We start from the raw sequence: 20,711 nt of genomic DNA, 5'->3' as shown, positions 1-20,711 counted from the left end.
CACGCCATTCTCCTGCCTCAGTCTCCCGAGTAGCTGGGACTACAGGCGCCCGCCACCTCGCCCGGCTAGTTTTTTGTATTTTTTAGTAGAGATGGGGTTTCACCGTGTTAGCCAGGATGGTCTCGATCTCCTGACCTCGTGATCCGCCCGTCTCGGCCTCCCAAAGTGCTGGGATTACAGGCTTGAGCCACCGCGCCCGGCCCACACTGGCATTCTTTGAGGTCTTCAAATGCACTATACTTCTGTCCTATCTCAGACCCTTCCAGCACTTGCTATATGGCAAGTACTGTTCTAAGTGCTTTACATGTATTAACTCATTTAACCCTCGTGAAAACCCTAAGAATAAGGTATTATTATTATTTCTACTGTACAGATAGGGATACCAACGCACAGAGAACTTGCCCAAGGTACATAGCTAGTGAGTTACAGAGCTAAGATTTCAACATGGGCAGGCTAGTTGCAGTGTCAGTGCTCCTGGCCACTATACAGCTATCCCTATGTATATGCAGGGGATTGGTTCCCCTGCATATACATTTTTGTATACCCTGTGCGTATACAAAAATGTACACACATAGTCCAGTCCTGCAGTCAGCCCTGCAGAATCCACATGTACAAAAAGTTTACACATGGGTTTCTCATTCTGCAAACATCATATTTTTGATCTGTGTTTGCTTGGACCAAACTCCTGTTGTTTGAGAATCAACTGTACTTTGCCACCTATGTTTCTTCTCTCTAGAACTCTCTTCTTTGTTTTGTGCAGTGATTTATTTTCCTTCTTCTAGTCATGCCCACTTCTAATCTATTTTCTCTATACTTGCTAGAGTGATCTCCCCAAAACACACATTTCATCATGTCACCCTCCTACTTAAAACTCTTCAATGGCTCTTCACAGCTTTCAGGTTGAATTCCAAATTCTTTAACAAGTCATATAAGGAACTTCAGAATTTAGCCCTTGTCTACACCTCTCATCTCATCTCTCACTGCTCACTTCTTCTTTATCAGTGAACTCTCCAGTGCTACCCCCAATCTTAAATGGACAGCAAACACGTTAATAGGAGTTATTTTAAGAGGTCCCCAAACTAACATGCCTAACCAACATCTCTAAACTTCTGATAGAGAAAAAACTGAGAAACAGAAGCTCTACCATTCCACTCACATACTTGTAATTTTTCCCGTCAAATTTTAAGTTCCTTATACCTGTTGCTTTAGATGATTAAGTTCAGCTGTCTGGGGATCAATATTAACAATAGGTTTGTTCTTGATTTTTCTTGCTCTGTCAGCATAGCGAAGGGTATTTAATGTTTCCTCTAGATTGGAGTCAGCGGGACTCACACAGGCTATCATAAGAGTATGGCTATTACCTCCTAGAGAATCTGAAAAAGAACAATAAAGAATAATGAAAGGAAATGAAATCAAACAAGTAGGATATAAGCAAAGCTGTCCATTCGGGTTGGTGACTTAAAATTCAGAGCTACAAGAAAACGTTCTTAATGTTTTTTATATTGAAACAATGGAAATATATAGATATCTAAGATTTCTGATGCGATATACATTTAAATCCTATTGCATGTGTCCCCATTCTCAAAAGGGATTGTGATTTCAGCAGTTAATCAGGTTAAAACAACTGGGGCCTGGCCTAAGTAAGTTAGGAGCCACTCGTGAAATTAAACATTCTTAGGATGCCCCCTCTAGGTGGATCTTAACTCTCCAGGGAATTCTGCTTAGCAGCACTAATAATTAAAGAAACAGTAACCAAATTCATTTTCAGGTGCAAAGTACAAAGTACAGTTGGTGCACCACAGATTTCTTGGCTCTCAATGTCATATATGAAGACATTTTTCCATTATCTTAGAAACCTGCTTGCCAACAGCACTCTCTCATATTTATCAATTAGACAACTGTGTATGTCATAGTCCAAATAGCTGGCTTTTTACCTGTTTCATCTTTGCTTTCTCAGCACTATCATTTTGAGTTACTCTCTTATTTTTAGAGGCACTTTGGGCTTACCTTGAAGCAGTCGAGTCAACTTGGAATCTCTGTAGGGCACAAAGCCACCCTTTTTGTCATCTCCAAGAGCACTGATTACATTTCCCAAGCATAGGAGGCCTCGGTTAATATTAATACCTAATAGCAGGAAACGAAATTTAAATTGCTTGGTAACGCATCCAACATATACCGACATTTCTTTTGAGAAACAGAAAAGAAATTAAGACCCCATAAAAATATTGAGTCATCACAACAAATAAAGAGAATTTTAGACCAATATCCCTGATGAATATCGATACAAAAATCCTCAATAAAATACTGGCAAACCGAATCCAGCAGCACATCAAAAAGTTTATCCACCATGATCAAGTGGGCTTCATCACTGGGAATAAAGGCTGGTTCAACATACGCAAATCAATAAATGTAATCCAGCATATAAACAGAACCAAAGACAAAAAGCACATGATTATCTCAATAGACGCAGAAAAGGCCTTTGACAAAATTCAACAGCCCTTCATGCTAAAAACTCTCAATAAATTCAGTATTGATGGGACATATCTCAAAATAATGAGCTATTTATGACAAACTCACAGCCAATATCATACTGAACGGGCAAAAACTGGAAGCATTCCCTTTGAAAACTGGCACAAGACAGGGATGCCCTCTCTCACCACTCCTATTCAACATAGTGTTGGAAGTTCTGGCCAGGGCGATCAGGTAGGAGAAAGAAATAAAGGGTATTCAATTAGGAAAAGAGGAAGTCACATTGTCCCTACTTGCAGATGACACGATTGTATATTTAGAAAACCCCATCGTCTCAGCCCAAAATCTCCTTAAGCTGATAAGCAACTTCAGCAAAGTCTCAGGATACAAAATCAATGTGCAAAAATCACAAGCATTCTTATACACCAGTAACAGACAAACAGAGAGCCAAATCATGAGTGAACTGCCATTCACAATTGCTTCAAAGAGAATAAAATACCTAGGCATCCAACTTACAAGGGGCCACTGCTCAACGAAATAAAAGAGGACAAAAACAAATGGAAGAACATTCCATGCTCATGGAATCAATATCGTGAAAATGGCCATACTGCCCAAGGTTATTTATAGATTCAATGCCATCCCCATCAAGCTACCAATGACTTTCTTCACAGAATTGGAAAAAACTACTTTAAAGTTCATATGGAACCAAAAAAGAGCCCACATTGCCAAGACAATCCTAAGCCAAAAGAACAAAGCTGGAGGCACAACGCTACCTAACTTCAAACGATACTACAAGGCTACAGTAACCAAAACAGCAAGGTACTGGTACCAAAACAGACAGAACAGAGCCCTCAGAAATAATACCACACATCTACAACCATCTGATTTTTGACAAACCTGACAAAAACAAGAAATGGAGAAAGGATTCCCTATTTAATAAATGGTGCTGGGAAAACTGCCTAGCCATATGTAGAAAGCTGAAACTGGATCCCTTCCTTACACTTTATATAAAAATTAATTCAAGATGGATTAGAGACTTAAATGTTAGACCTAAAACCATAAAAACCCTAGAAGAAAACCTAGGCAATACCATTCAGGACATAGGCATGGGCAAGGACTTCATGTCTAAAACACCAAAAGCAATGGCAACAAAAGCCAAAATTGACAAATGGGATCTAATTAAACTAAAGAGCTTCTGCACAGCAAAAGAAACTACCATCAGAGTGAACACGCAACCTACAGAATGGGATAAAATTTTTGCAATCTACTCATCTGACAAAGGGCTAATATCCAGAATCTACAAAGAACTCAAACAAATTTACAAGAAAAAAACAACCCCATCAAAAAGTGGGCGAAGGATATGAACGGACACTTCTCAAAAGAAGACATTTATGCAGCCGACACATGAAAAAATGCTCATCATCACTGGCCATCAGAGAATCAAAACCACAATGAGATACCATCTCACACCAGTTAGAATGGCGATCATTAAAACGTCAGGAAACAACATGTGCTGGAGAGGATGTGGAGAAATAGGAACACTTTTACACTGTTGGTGGGAGTGTAAACTAGTTCAACCATTGTGGAAGACAGTGTGGCGATTCCTCAAGGATCTAGAACTAGAAATACCATTTGACCCAGCCATCCCATTACTGGGTATATACCCAAAGGATTATAAATCATGCTGCATACAAAGACACACGCACACGTATGTTTACTGTGGCACTACTCACAATAGCAAAGACTTGGAACCAACCCAAATGTCCATCAATGATTGACTGGTTTAAGAAAATGTGGCACATATACACCATGGAATACTATGCAGTCATAAAAAAGGATGAGTTCATGTCCTTTGTAGGGACATGGATGAAGCTGGAAACCATCATTCTGAGCAAACTATCGCAAGGACAAAAAACCAGACACCGCATGTTCTCACTCATAGGTGGGAATTGAATAATGAGAACACTTGGACACAGGAAGGGGAACATCACACACCGGGGCCTGTCGTGGGCTGGGGGGAGGTGGGAGGGATAGCATTAGGAGATATACCTAATGTAAATGACGAGTTAATGGGTGCAGCACACCAACATGGCACATGTATACGTATGTAACAAACCTGCATGTTGGGCACATGTACCCTAGAACTTAAAGTATAATAAAAAAAATAAATGTATCCATCACTGCTATATTGAATATATAATATGTCATTAGACTTAAAAAAATATTGAGTCATCAATCTTGAGAAAACTTCTTAATGTTGTTCACTTTTTGGAGTGCCTCTTTAAGTAAAGGACAAAGGTCCAAATGTTGGATATGTACGATTGAGTCCACTGGCACTTCTTGCCCTTTCCCATGGAAACAAAGCGGACAGATAAATAACTATCACCATGACAACCATCTGCATAGTTATTTACTTTTTATATCCATTATGATAATCTTTAAATTAATGCTGTGAAATTGGATGAACAGGGTTTCTTTTTTTTTTTTTTAACATATCATTATCATTATTTTCATTATCATTCTCATTTTACAGATAAAGAAAGAAGCTCAGAGGTCATACAGCCAACAGACACATGAAAAAATGCTCATCATCACTGGCCATCAGAGAAATGCAAATCAAAACCACAATGAGATACCATCTCACACCAGTTAGAATGGCGGTCATTAAAAAGTCAGGAAACAACAGGTGCTGGAGAGGATGTGGAGAAATAGGAACACTTTTACACTGTTGGTGGGATTGTAAACTAGTTCAACCATTATGGAAAACAGTATGGCGATTCCTCAAGGATCTAGAACTAGATGTACCATATGACCCAGCCATCCCATTACTGGGTATATACCCAAAGGATTATAAATTATGCTGCTATACAGACACATGCACACGTATGTTTATTGCAGCACTATTCACAATAGCAAAGACTTGGAATCAACCCAAATGTCCATCAGTGACAGATTGGATTAAGAAAATGTGGCACATATACACCATGGAATACTATGCAGCCATCAAAAAGGATGAGTTTGTGTCCTTTGTAGGGACATGGATGCAGCTGGAAACCATCATTCTTAGCAAACTATCACAAGAACAGAAAACCAAACACCGCATGTTCTCACTCATAGGTGGGAACTGAACAATGAGATCACTTGGACTCAGGAAGGGGAACATCACACACTGGGGCCTATCATGGGGAGGGGGGAGGGGGGAGGGATTGCTTTGGGAGTTATACCTGATGTAAATGACGAGTTGATGGGTGCAGCACACCAACATGGCACAAGTATACATATGTAACAAACCTGCACATTATGCACATGTACCCTACAACTTAAAGTATAATAATAATAAATAAATTAAAAAAAAAAAAAATGACCTGCCTAAGGTCAAACAGCTAGTAAGTGGTAGGCCTGAGATTCCATTTCAAGATTTCAGTCAAGTCCTATGCTCCTTTCATCATACCATACTGAAATACCTTTCCTACTGCAGCTTTAAAAAAGATAAAGATTATTTTCCAGTTTGTTTAATTCTGAGGTTTGCTTCTTAAACATTGTAATAACCTCTGAAGTCCTGCTGAAGCAACTAACTTCCCATTATTAGCCTTACTGTGGAAAAGCTATATCGTATAATAGTTAAGTGCAGTTGGTATCAAATAGGTTACAATCCTGGCTCTGTCACTGACTAGTTATATGATCTTGGGTTAAGTTCTTTCATAAAATGAGATAACCTTATTGGGTTGTGGTAGGGAATTAATTAAGATTCTATATATGAAGCAAAGTTAAATGATAAATAAATCATGCCATGGTTTGAATGTTTGCGTCTCCTCCAAAATTCATGTTCAAACTTATCCCCCAATGTAATAGTATTAGGATATAGGACCTTTAGGAGATCATTAGGCCATGAAATGTCTACCTTCATGGATGGGATTGGTGCCTGATAAGAGGACTGGAGAGAATTAGCTAGTTGCTTTTACCCTTCTGACCCTTCTGTCCCTTCTGCCACGTGTGGACACACCATTTATCCCTTTTCCCCATCTGCCATGTGAGGCTGCCAGGATGTCTGTCCTCACCAGTCATTGATTCTACTGGCACCATGACCCTGGACTTCTCAGCCTCCAGAATTGTGAGAAATAAATTTATATTGTTTCTAAATTACCCAGTCTAAGGTGTTTTGTTATAGCAGCACAAATGGACTAAGATAAATGGTATCTTATTGTTAGCTCTACTCTACCTTTTATATAGCTATCCTTTGGAATTCCTTATAACATGAAACAATTATATTTATGAGATTCCGAACTCGAAATTCCTGACTGCATCCTACTATCCTTCCATTTCTTTGGATCCTGTTCTTCACCCTTTTTTTGGACTACCAATGTACTGACACTTTCTAATACTGTCAGTAGATCAGTCTCTTCTGGACCTTCAACTCTTGCTCTGAACCCTATGGTTGATAATTTCAATTACATTTTCCTAAGAACTCACTGGACATATGATCTTCTACCATTCTCACCATGTCAATTCTCAACCACAGGTTAAACCAACTGTGTGCGTGTTATGTTTATTTGTAGGCTGCAATACTGAAGAAACAGCATAACCAAACAGATGAGATCCACTATAAACATGCTACCTAACCTTAGCTGAACCCTTGGTCAATTGTTCATCTTTTCTTCCTCATTCCTACTTTACTAACTTTCTAATCTAACGAATCTAATTCACCATGGCAGCTATTATACAAACTCATCATTTTTAAGAATATAAACCTATCTTCACTTTCTAATGGTAGATGATTTCACCAAATACTTTATAGAGAAGAAAGTTATCAACAAGGGCTCCCCAACCTCCCCTCTCCTTACCTCACATTCATTCTTTTGCTATTACTTATTCCTTCATCCTGCCCCTTGTTTCAGAGGAAATAGCTGCCTTTGTTTTCAAGGTCCTGCCTTCTGCCTCTGTTTCTATTCCCTCCATTTCCTCTGGGACCCTGATCCCTTATCTTCTCCCTCTCTCTTAGATCTTCCACTTATTTTTTTCCTTCACTAATTCCTTCTTTTTAGCCTATACTCATGCTCAAATCTCTCTAATCTAAAACGAAAATAATTTTCTCAATTATCCCTTTGTTTTCCTCTTATTACCAACCAGAATGGGTACCGCTTATCCTCTCTAGGATGTGAAGGAAAGCCTGCTGAGATTTATCAAACCTGCCTGCTAATACCTGTAATAAATCCTATGTTAGTCCATTCTTGTCTTTTCCTTCCCTTTTTAGCCAAACAAAACATTGTGTTATTTTATTGGCCCATATCCCAACTAGATGTAAAGGAGAGACTGCTGAGGTTTTTCAAAGCTGCTGAGCAAAACTTCCATCTATAGTTTCATATAGGAACAAAACAAAATTCCGGATGAACCCTGAGAAGAATCTATGGCAATGATCCAAGCAAGAACCATAGACTTAAGGATAAAGTGGGTGTTTTTTTTCCCTTCTTCAAATGAGAGTTGGGGCTCAAGAATAGAAAAGAGCTAAGAGACATGAATGTTTCTCTAGAAATAAATCACCACAAAACAGGATTTGATTTCCTGTTGTTAAGACATTAAAATGATAAATTATTGACAAAGATGGAGTATATATCACAAAGATGGGGAAGAACATATTTGCAGAGACTTAAAAGTTCTGATTAAGGACAGCTATGAAGAAAAATGAAGTTTTCTCCGGAAGAATGAGAACAGATCAAGTAAGGAGAGTCAAAAATGCTACTTAATACCTTTGGGTGTTTGTTCACTATGGCAACAAATAAATAATAAAGGAGAGATTTTAACTTTAAAAGAGAAATATAACTTCACAGCTATCATGGAGGCACATTACAATAGTTTTACAGCTGGAATAGAAAAGCATATTTGTAAGAAAAAAGAAAACTGAGGCAGGAGAGAAATGAAGTAGATCTATATGCAGTGGTTCTCAACTGGAGGCAATTCTGCTTCACAGAGGACATCTGGCAATATCTGGAGACATTCTGGTTGTCACAACTTAGGAGTGGGGTATGTGTGCCACTGGCGTCCAGTGGGTAAAGGCCAAAGATGTTGTAAAACATCCTACAATGCACAGGACAGCCTCCTTCCCCGTAAACAATTATTTGATCCAAAATATTAATGGTGCCACAGCTGGGAAACCCTGTTCTATGTGTGAAGAAAATATGTATGGGCCTAAAGCAGGTAGTATGGCTGAATAAATGAGGGTGAAAAACAGAAGTATGCTATGATAGATGGTCTGCCTGGTCAAAGAGAAAGGGAATGATTGTTACTGAAATGGATCACAAAACGTATAAAGGCAATCAGTGATAGGGGATACAGCAGGAAAGGCACTTGATTAGGAGAGAGAATCTTAGTTAAAATTCTGCCTCTGCCACTTACCAATGTGTATAATACTGAACTAGCCACTGAAACTTTCTTTTATCCATAAAACAGGGATAATACCGATCTTACCTAATGGGACTGGGATAAAACTCAAATGTGATTTGTAAAGGGTTATCTATATTTAAGTTATTATTAACATAGTAGAAAAACTTGGATAATCTGAATACTTACTAAGTCACATGAGGCTGAAAGCAGAGTACTTGATAAATCCCTTATCTACTCTGCTGACTGTTTATTTACCCAAAAGATACTACGAGTGAAGAATAAAATGGCTGTTTTGGCCTTCAAGTTGACACACAAGGAAGAATTGATTATAGAAGTAAAAAGATGGGAATCTGATTGAAGGATACCAAGGAGCACAGTCAGACATCAGTGTCCCAGACTTTAAGAAAATAATCTTCAAAATTCAGGAAAAAAGATAGTTAGGATCCCAGGAACAGAATGTCTAAAGGGGAAAATAACAACAAAAAAAAGAAGGCTTTCAAAAAATAAAATTATAATTAGTCATAAATTATTCTAATAAAATATCAATGTAGCTACACAGGAACGGGCTTTCAAATAACTTCCTATATAAAAAGAACATATACAGCATTATGGGAAATTCTACTCAAACATAGGAAACTGAACACCAGCGTATCTTTCCTGTTCCTCCTAAGACACCACTAAAAAGAATAAAAAACGTACTAACCCACTAGATCACAGAGCACAGAAGAGGAAATATAGTAGGCACAAGGTTGCAACATATTTTTAGAGTACAGATTAAGAAGCAATAACTGACTTAGCAAGATGGAATAAGCCTTAACTTAAAGTGTTTGCAGAGGGAAAATAATGATAATGATAGTGATAAAAACAGCTAAGTTTATACAATGTTTATAGTACTGTTCAAGGTACTGTATACATATTAACTAATTCAATTTTCACAAGTCCTATAAAGGAGATATTATAATTATCCCTGTTTTGACAGATATGAAAGTTGAGGCACAAATAAGTTAGGTAACTAGACCAAAGTCACCCAGCTACTAAGTGGCAGTCAGAATGCAAATGTAGGCAGTATGGTTCCAAAGTCCATGGAGTCTTAATCTCTGTGCTCTAGGGAAGGAACCTACTTTGTTCACTTGGCAACAGGTTCTGCAGAAACAGGAGAACCTTAGGGTTAAAAAGATGGGGGTGGTAGAAAATCTATATGATATACAGAACTCCTGGACTCTCAAGTCTCCTTTCCAGAGCCATGCAACTCCTGTGTCCTCCATTCTCAATCTCCGAGTCTACTTTATGGTATATGCCTTCTATATTTGCCCATTAAATGTTGATACTCTCTGGGAACTGTCTTAAGCTCTTTTGTTATTATATATACTCTCTTTGTGGGATCTCATCCATGCCTAGAGTGCCAATAAATACCTATATACTAATGACTCCCTAAATATATATGTTCAAACCAGACTCTTTCCTGACGTCCAAATCTGTATTATGACTACCTACTGAATCCCTCTAGTGGACTATGCCCACGTGATGGCACAAAAACATTGAAAAAAACAGAATTTATCTTTCCATGCAAACCTATTCCAATTCCAGCACTGTTCCTTTCAATTATCTCACCATCTAACCTGTCACCAAACCAACAGCAAATCTGAGTCATCTTGGACACTTCCTCTTTTCTCACCCCACACGTCCAAATCCTTTATTCATTGTGCTACATATTAGAGACACAAAGATGAATAAGTCAAAATCCCTACTCTCAAGGAGTTCATAGTCTAAAGGGAAAGAGAGACATAAAAACAAATAATTGCAAATACAATGTTAGAGGAAGAGATACATGTGGTTAAGATGGGTTCTCTTAGGAGAGAGTGGTAAGCTTTACCTGGGAAGGTAAAAGGCAGCTTCAGAGAATTAAAGTTAGAGCTGAAATGTGAAAGATGACTAGGACAATGATAATGGAGGAGGGAAGAGCAGGAAAGAAGAGAGTTAAGGGCATTCTAGGCAGAGGAAGCGGCATATGCCAAGGCACATGTTTGTGTGAGAACACAATACATTTAGGAATTACAAGTAGTTCAATATGAGTACAATGCAAGTTATGAGATGGAGAGAGATAAACAATGAGGCCAGGGAACAGATCATAAAGGGCCTTATATGTCATGGCCAAGTATTTGTATTTATCCTATAGGACTGTGGTTTTCAAATCGTACTACTCAGAACCTTAGGGATAATTCAGGGAGCCCTAGAGATACTTGAGTTTCTACAAATAACAATTTGGATTTTGTTTTAAATAATATTTTTTATTGTGGTAGAATATACATGACATAAAATTTACCATTTTAACCATTTTTATTTATTTATTCATTAACTTTTGTTTTCAGTTCAGGGGTACATGTGCATGTTACAGGGGCTTGGTATATAGATTATTTTGTCACCCAGGTTATAAGCATAGTACCCAATAGGTAGATTTTTGATCCTCTCCCTCCTCTCATGCTTCACCCTCAAGTAGGACATGGTGTTTGCTGTTCCCCTCTTTGTGTCCATGTGTTCTTAACGTTCTCACTTATAAGTGAGAACATGCGTAATTGGTTTTCTGTTCCTGCATTAATTCACTTAAGATAATGGCCTCTAGTTCCATCCATGTTGCTGCAAAGGACATGATCTTGTTTTATTTTATAGCTGCATAGTCTTCCATGGTGTATATGTACCACATTTTCTTTATCTGGTCTATTGTTGATGGGTATTTAGGTTGATCCCATGTCTTTGCTACTGCGAGAAGTGCTTCAGTGAACACACATGTGCATGTGTCTTCATGGTAGAATGATTTATTTTCCTTTGGATATTGTATTACTCCATTTTCACACTGCTATAAAGACATACCCAAGACTGGGTAATTTATGAAGGAAAGAGTTTTAATTGACTCACAGTACTGCATGGCTGGGAAAGCCTCAGGAAACTTACAATAATCGCAGAAGGGGAGGTAGGCACCTTCTTCATCAAGTGGCAGGAGAGAGAGGTGAAGTGCAAGCACAGGAAAAACTGCCACTTTTAAAACCATCAGATCTTCTGAGACTCACTCACTATCAAGAGAACAGCATGGGGAAACTGCCCCCCATAATCCAATCACTGTCCTCCAGGTTCCTCCCTTAACACATGGAGATTACAATTTGAGATGAGATTTGGGTGAGGACATAGAGTATATATTCAATAATGGGGTTGCTGAGTTGAATGGTAGTTCTGTTTTAAGTTCTTTGAGAAATCACCACACTGCTTTCCACAATGGCTGAACTAATTTACATTCTAACTAGCAGTGGATAAGTATTCCCTTTTCTCCACAACCTTGCCAGCATCTGTTATTTTTTGACTTTTTAGTAATAGCCGTTCTGACTGGTGTGAGATAGCATCTCACTGTGGTTTTGATCTGCATTTCTCTAATGATTACTGATGTTGAGGATTTTTTGATATGCTTGTTGGTCATGTGTATGTCTTCTTTTGAAAAGTGATTGTTACAACCCATAGAGTGGGAGAAAATCTTCACAAACTATACAGCTGACAAAGGACTAATATCCAGAATCTACAAGGAACTCAAACAAATCAGCAAGAAAAAAACAAATACTCCCATCAAAAAAGTGAGCAAAGGACATGAACAGACACTTCTCAAAAGAAGATATACAAACAGCCAACAAATGCATGAAAAACTGCTCAACATCACTAATCATCAGGGAAATGAAAATTAAAACCACAATGAAATACCACGTTACTCCTGCAAGAATGGCCACATAATTAGTAAAAGTCAAAAAACAATAGATGTTGTTGTGGATGTGGTGGAAAGGGAACAACACTTTTACACTGCTGGTGGGAATGTATATTAGTACAACCACTATGGAAAACAGTATGGAGATTACTTAAAGAACTAAAAGTAGAACTACCATTCAATCCAGCAATCCCACTACTGGGTATCTACCTAAAGGAAAAGAAGTCATTATATGAAAAAGACACGCACATGTATTGTTTATAGCAGTACAATTAGCAATTGCAAAAATATGGAACCAACCTAAGTGCCCAGTGACTAACCGGTGGATAAAGAAAATGTGGTAAATATACACATTGAATACTACTCCGGCATAAAAAGGAATGAAATAATGTCTTTTGCAGCAACTTGGATGGAGCTGGAGGCCTTTATTGTAAATGAAGTAACCCAGGAATGGAAAACCAAGTATTGTATGTTTTCACTTATAAGTGGGAGCTAAGCTACAAAGACACAGAGCCATAAGAATGACATAGTGGACTTTGGGGACTCAGGCCAGGGGGAGGTTTGATGGGGGTGAGGGATAAAAGACTACATATTGGGTATAGTATACACTCCTCAGGTGATGGGCACACTACAATCTCAGAAATCACCACTAAAGAACTTATCTATGTAACCAAAAACCACCTCTACCCTGAAACTATTGAAATAAAAAAATTAAAAAAAATAATGGCCAGGCACGGTGGCTTATGCCTGTAATCCCAGCACTTTGGGGAGCCGAAGCGGGTGGATTGCTTGAGCCCAGGAGTTCTAGACCAGCGTGGGCAATGCGGCGAAATCCTACCACTACCTAAAATACAAAAATTAGCTGGGCGTGGTAGTGTGCACCTGTAGTCCCAGCTACTCAGGAAGCTGAGGCGGGAGAATCACTTGAGCCTGGGAGGTCAAGGCTGCAGTGAGCCAAGATTGTGCCACTGCACTCCTGCACTCCAGCTTGGGTGACAGAGTGAGACTCTGTCTTAAGAAAAAAACAAAGAAATTGTGATCACAAAAATAGCTATAATATTCTTATGGCTTTAACATTGACTTAATGTTATACATTTGAACTTATACATTTACATGAATCTAAAATGCTTTTTAATCTATTTCAAATGTTAGAATTTGTTATAAGGTTTTATTTTTAAAAAAGCTCCTATGCTTTTAAAAGAAGGCAGATTAAAATCTGTTGTAGACAATGGGAAACAAACAAAAGGTTTTAAAGAGGATGGAAACATGACCAACTTCGGATTTTATAAGTATTACTTTGTCCAGGAGTTCACAACCAGCCAGGGCAACACTGCAAAACCCTGTCTCTACAGAAAATACAAAAATTTGCTGGGGACAGTGGCATAGACTCACAATCCCAGTTACTCAGGAGGTTGAGGTGCAAGGATGGCTTCAGCCCAGGAGGTTGAGGCTGCAGTGAGCCGTGATCACACCACGGCACTCCAGCCTAGGCGACAGAGTGAGACCCTGTCTCAAGAAAAATAAATATTAAGTATTACTTTGTTGGTCATTTGGAAGGTGGACTTGGGAGTAAAAAACTGGTATTTAAAAAACTCTTTACCGTTCTTTTCTTTTTTCAAATGATTTTATTTACTAGAATGCACAATTTTTAAAATATGCAAATAAAAAGCTTAAAACCTTGAAAAAAAGAAAGAAAACATTTAGAAGGTTATTTTAATGGTTCAGATGACAGAACTCTGAGAACTGCAGCAGTGGAAAAGGAATGAAGGATATAGAAGTCAGAAGCACTTAAGGCATAAACATGACATGGCTAAGCTAACTTCTGGATGTGAAAGGTGAGAAAAGAGAATGCATAAAGTCACATACTAATATTCCAGGAATAAAGTACATATTTATTCTCCTAGCCAGACAACAGTTATAGAATACCTACTGTGTGTAAGGCACAGTGCGGGGCACACATAGCAGGAAAATAAGAAATGGTCTCTGCTTTTAAGGAACTCAAAGTCTAATGGGAGAAACAGATAATTAAATAATTACATGAAAAGAAACACTATGAGAAAGAGGTAACTTTATCTTTTTTTTTTTTTTTTTTTTTTGAGACGGAGTCTCGCTCTGTCGCCCAGGCTGGAGTGCAGTGGCCAGATCTCAGCTCACTGCAAGCTCCGCCTCCCGGGTTCATGCCATTCTCCTGCCTCAGCCTCCCGAGTAGCTGGGACTACAGGCGCCCGCCACCGCGCCCGGCTAGTTTTCTGTATTTTTTAGTAGAGACGGGGTTTCACCGTGTTAGCCAGGATGGTCTCGATCTCCTGACCTCGTGATCCGCCCGTCTCGGCCTCCCAAAGTGCTGGGATTACAGGCTTGAGCCACCGCGCCCGGCCGAGGTAACTTTATCTTGATGAGGCTTTGGGTTATAGGCTTTTGGGTAAATGCATTTGTCAAAACCCAGCTAATATACACTTAAAATTTGTGCTTTTCATTGTACATCTTATATTAAGAATATAAATATTGGTCGGGCATGGTGGCTCATGCCTGTAATCCCAGGACTCTGGGAGGCCGAGGCGGATCACCTGAGGTCAGGAGTTCAAAACCAGCCTGCTCAACATGGTGAGACCCTGTATCTACTAAAAATACAAAAATTAGCCAGACATGGTGGTACAGATCTGAAGTCCCAGCTACTTGAAGTCCCAGCAGAAGAAGTCCCAGCTACTTGAAGTCCCAGCAGAAGAATCGCCTGAACCTGGTAGGCCGAGGTTGCAGTGAGCCAAGACTGAGCCACTGCACTCTAGCCTGGGAAACAGAGCAAGACTCGGTCTCAAAAAATAAATAAATAAATATTAAATGCCAGTTAATAATAAGCAAGCTGAAGTAGTTAGGAGGAAGTATATTAATTTGTGCAATTTACTTTAAAATGTGTTTTTAAAATGAATATAGATTGACAAATGGATAGATGGACAGATATGTGATAAAGCAAATACAGTAAAATGTTAATTTTACTATAGGTATAGGGGTATTGTAAAATCAACTTGAAGTAACTTTGAAAATTTTTATCAACAAATGTTAGAAAAAACCCACTATGTGAGCATGAATTTATGGAAAGATCTTGACCGAGAGCAGAGGTTTCATAGGTGGGTAACATCTGAATTGTGAATTGAAATATTAGTAGGAGTTTCCAGGCAGACCAAAAGGGAGAAAGAACTCAGGCATTCAGTGAGGACCTATGGCATGTCAGGCGCTATGCCGGGGCCTAGGGATTCAAAGATGAATATGACTCAGTTCTTGCCTTTGATTGGCTTGCTGTCTACTGGGGAAGTCAGGTAGTTAAGGAGATGACTGTAATACATGGTTGGGGCAGTGTTAGTGTAGAAGAGAGGTAAGCACTAGATAAGGGGTACCTACTCCGCATTGGGGGAATTGAGGTGGTCAAACAAAGTTTCTTTAAGGGGATGAAATTGGGACTGAGTGCAAAATTGAATGAGCCACATGAAGATAGAGGGAAGGCACTTCTGCAGAGGGAACAGAATGCACAAAGACACATAGATGAGAGAGTATGAGGCACACTTAGTATGGCTAAGCAGATTGCAAGTAAAGAGTGGGGAGAGGAAAAGCTAGCCAGGGAGGGCAGGCTAGAGCAAAAAGGCCGTAAGGAAGCAGCATGGTGCAAACTGATGAGCTCTGGAAGAGCTCTTAGCAGGGAGACACAGTTTAGGAAGAATACTCTGGCTGCTGATTGGTTGATGACTTGAAAGCATACCTAACTGAAGACAGGGAGACCAGTTCTTGTTATAATCAAAAAAATGATGAGGGCCTGACATAAGATAGTGGTAGTAGGGATAGAGAAAAGAGAGTGAGGTGAAAGAGGAAAAGTTAGGACTGACAGGTCTCAGTGACTGATGAGATTGGGGAAAGGAGTCAGAGTATAAAAAAAAAAAAAAAAAAAAAAAGGGAGTATAGAACAATGCCCCAGTTTCTGTCTTGGCTGACTGGGTGGATGTTGATATTATTCACTGCAGGTGATGGAGGGACCAGTTTAACAGCAACAGGGAGGAATGAGGAGTTCAGTTTTAGACATGTGGAATGGGAGGTGCCTGTGGGACATCCATGAGACTCCTCACAGGCAACTATATTTACATACTTAAATATGACACATGAGATAGGGGCTCGAGATAGAGGTTTAGGATTGGTAGCATACAGGTAGGAATTATAAGCATCTAAGTGGGTGAAACCACTTCCAGAGGGAGGGTGACAGGGTGATGGGCATGAACAGTGGGAAGAGAAAGAAAAAAATCCCAGGACAAAGCCTGGATTATGTTTCAGATAGGGTTGAGTGGAAGAGGAGAAGCCTGTGAAAGAGTCTTCAGAAAAGTGAGAGGAAAATCAGGAGAGGGTAGCATCACAGAGTCAAGAGGAGTGAGATTGTCCAGAAGAAGGGGCAGGATGTCAGACCTGCAGAGTTACCAAGTCAGAGGAGGACTGAAAAGAGCCTAACGGATTCAGTTGTTCAGGTCATGGGTTGACTTCAAAAGCGATAGTTTCAATGGGAGGAGGATGGCGGGGTGACAAAAATGCAGAATGAAAGGAAAAGGGAGGAGAGGAATAGTAAGAGGAGGATGAAATATTTTGGTTAAGTTGGGGAAACATTAGTATGCTTCTACGCTGAGGGCAGAAAGTCAGTGGAGGGGGAGAAGTTAAAACAGGAGGAGCAAGAGTGCTTGATGGAACCATGTTTCTGAGGCAGTGGGGAGAAAACCCAGCAGAAAACACACAGGAGTAATGACACAGAGATCTGAAACAACAGAACTGTTTGGAAAAACAATGAGTAGACTGCTGTGGCTGGAACCTTGTAGTTTGTGGGAAAATGGGGGGAGATGAAGCTAGAAATACAGAGGCACCCGAAAATGACAATGTAGTCCTGTGGTACTAGAGAAATTTCAGAAGAGAAAAAATACATTAGAAGATAACATGATTTAAAAAGGCAATGTCAAATACCCCAACACTTAAGTTGAGCCTTAAAACGTGGTATGTTGTAGATAGTTTGATTGCATGTTGGGGGGCACACACTACATTCTGGGCAAGAAGAAGAGATGGCTGTGATGAAAGTGTGCAAAGACCAGAATTAGCTGGGCTGGCGTGGAGTGTGGGTAGGGAAGCTGTGAAAGATGGTCGAGGAGGTAGGCTTGGGACTAGGGTATAAAGGGTCTGGAAGACTTGGCTATGTTTTTTAGACTTCATCTTGTAAGCAGCTACTTCAAAGTTCTATTCAGGTGAGGTGCCATGTAAAAGATGTTATTTTTAAAGATACATATGTAATTCATTTATTTATGTATTTTTATTGATACACGATATTTGTACATATTTATGGGATACATGTGATATTTTGTTACATGCATAGAAAGTGTAATGATCAAGTCAGGGTATTTAGGGCATCCATCACCTTGAGCACTTATAATTTCTATGTGTTGGGAACATTTCAATTCCTCCCTTCTAGTTATTTTGAAATGTATGATACATTGCTGTTCACTCATCACCCTACTCTGTTATCAAACATTAGAACTTATTCCATCTAACTGTATGTTTATACCCATTAATCAACCTCTCTCTTCCCCTCGGCCTCCACCCCCACACCCTTCTTGGCCTCTGGTAACTATCATTCTACTCTCTTATGTCCATGATACCCACGTTTTTAGCTCCCATATATGAATGAGAATATGCAGTATTTGTCTCTTTGTGCCTGGCTTATTTCACTTAACATAATGGCCTCCACATCCATCTATGTTGCTGCAAATGACAGGATTTCATTCTTTTTTATGGCCCAATAGTATTCCACTGTGTATATATGCCACATTTTCTTTATCCATTCATCTGTTGAACACTTAGGTTGGTTCCAAATTTTTGCTATTGTGAATAATGCTGCGATAAACATGGGGGTACAGGTATCCCTTTGATCAAAAGGTATTTTAAGATTAACCTAGCTATGGTATTTAGAATAGAATGCCTTCTAGGAGTCAAAAAGTTAGAAGGCTATAGTTCAGATGTGCAGGGTGAGGGCATGGACTTTGTAGTGGTGGCAGGAAGAGATTGGAAGTGGATGCATCTCTACCATAGTGCTAAGGAAGAACTAACAGCAAGTAATGGGTACTCATTCCTAATTGAGGAGATCATGCTGGCTGCAATTAGATTAATGGATCAGCAAGAAGAAAAAGCAAAAGAGATTGAAAAGTAACAGTTTGAGCTAGGAAAAGAACTAGGATAGTGAGGCTTTACAAGACAAATTAAGAGTTTCAAAAAGAGTATTTTCAAGTGTTAATGCCACAGAGAGGTTGGGTAAGATGGGCACTGAAAAAAATTAGTTCTGGTAATTAAGATATCCCTGGATATCTCTTACATAGTGGTTTTGGCAAGGTAGGTAAAGACAGACTGCTGAGAGAGTGAATGAGGTTGCAGGATACAAAATCAATATTAAAAAATAAATTTTATTTTCCACACACAAAAAACAAAGTCAGAGAATATAATTTTTAAAGATTCTATTTATGTTGGTTACATGGGTTTGTTCAGTTAGTGAAAATGCAGCAAGCTATACACTTGTGGTAGGTCTACTTTTCTATTTGTACATTATACTTCAATAAGAAGTTTTAAAAATATCACTTGCAATACTGTCAAAATACAAGTTACCTAAGAATAGAACAAAAGATGTATAAGACTTCTACAGGGAAAAACACTCATTTAATTTTGATTTAATAGAATACTCAGAAACAGACTAAGGGATATTTGGGCACTTAATATATGAAAGAAATGGCACTGCTTACCAGTAGGGAAAGAATGGACTTTTTAATAAGCAGTGCTAGGACAAATGTGTATTTATACGGAAAAACAAAACTGGACCCTGCATCATACCATGTATAAAACAACAGTTTTGGGTAGATTAAAGGCTTAAGTGTGAAAGGCAAAACTGTAAAGCCTTTATTAGATAATATAGAAAAAACATCGTTAAGATCTTGGGGATTCCTTCCTCCCTCCGTCCCTCCTTCCTTCCTTCCTTTTTTTTTTTTTTTTTTTTTTGAGATGGAGTCTTGCTCTGTCGCCCAGGCTGGAGTGCAGTGGGGCAATCTTGGCTCACTGCAATCTCTGCCTCCCGGGTTCAAGTGATTCTCCTGCCTCAGCCTCCCGAGTAGCTGGGATTACAGGCGCGCGCCACCAAGCCCAACTAATTTTTGTATTTTTGTAGAGACCAGGTTTCACTGTGCTAGCCAGGATGGTCTCCATCTCCTGACCTCATGATCCACCTGCCTTGCCCTCCCAAATTGCTGGGATTACAGGCGTGAGCCAACACACACGGTCTAAAGGATTTCTTAAGACACAAAATTAAAAAGAAAGTGAAAACACAAGCCAGAGAGGAGGGAGAAGATATGTGCAAAACATATGGGGTGGGGAGATTTGCAATAAATATAACTGACCAATGACTAGAATCTATAGTATATTAAGAATTACTTTTAATCAGTAAGAAAAAGACATTTAATAGAAAAATGAGCAAGACTTCAACAGACATTTTACTGAAAATACACGTGGTAAATAAACATATGAAAAAGTGATCAACTCCATTAGTAATTGAGGAAATGAAAATTAAAACCATAATAAAGTATCACTCCACATCTACTATATTGGCAAAAATTAAAAATTCTCACAAAACAGTGGATATAGAGCAATTAGGATTCTCATACATTGAAACAAACTTTGAAAGACAGTTTGGTATATATGTACCCTATAACCCAGTGATACTACTTCTAGGTACATATCCTAGAAAATTCTTATACATATGCATTGGGATACACAAACAAGAAAGTTCATATGGGCATTGTTGACAATAGCCAAAAACTGGAAAGAAATGGAATATCCTTCAAAAGTAGAAAGAATAGTGGTTCAGTCAAATGATAGATTACTATACAAAAATGAAAAGAAATGAACTACAGCTGTATGTAATGTAGTAGATGAGTCTCTCAAATATTTTAATTGGAAGAATGAAGGCACAACAGATTATATACAGTATAATTCCACTTACATAAAGCTTAAAAATAGACAAAACTATATTATGCTATTTACAGATATATACACAGGTGGCATTGCTATC

At 38.8% G+C, this 20,711-nt stretch overlaps 1 protein-coding gene across 1 annotated transcript in view; it reads right to left on the bottom strand.

Annotated features, from left to right (window-relative positions):
* KIF4A (kinesin family member 4A) overlaps positions 1 to 20,711 on the bottom strand; it is a 132,110-nt gene that overhangs the window by 82,015 nt on the left and 29,384 nt on the right. The window contains exons 8-9 of the mRNA XM_050776218.1: positions 2,008 to 2,124; positions 1,198 to 1,373 (exon numbers count right to left, since the gene is read on the bottom strand). Coding sequence (XP_050632175.1) covers positions 1,198 to 1,373; positions 2,008 to 2,124 — 293 coding nt within the window. The remainder of the gene's footprint in view (positions 1 to 1,197; positions 1,374 to 2,007; positions 2,125 to 20,711) is intronic.

This window comes from Macaca thibetana, chromosome X (genome assembly GCF_024542745.1).
Source record: "Macaca thibetana thibetana isolate TM-01 chromosome X, ASM2454274v1, whole genome shotgun sequence".
Taxonomy (NCBI): Eukaryota; Metazoa; Chordata; class Mammalia; order Primates; family Cercopithecidae; genus Macaca; species Macaca thibetana.
The sequence above is the reverse complement of the archived record's forward strand: the minus strand, read 5'-3'. Positions and strand labels throughout refer to the sequence as shown.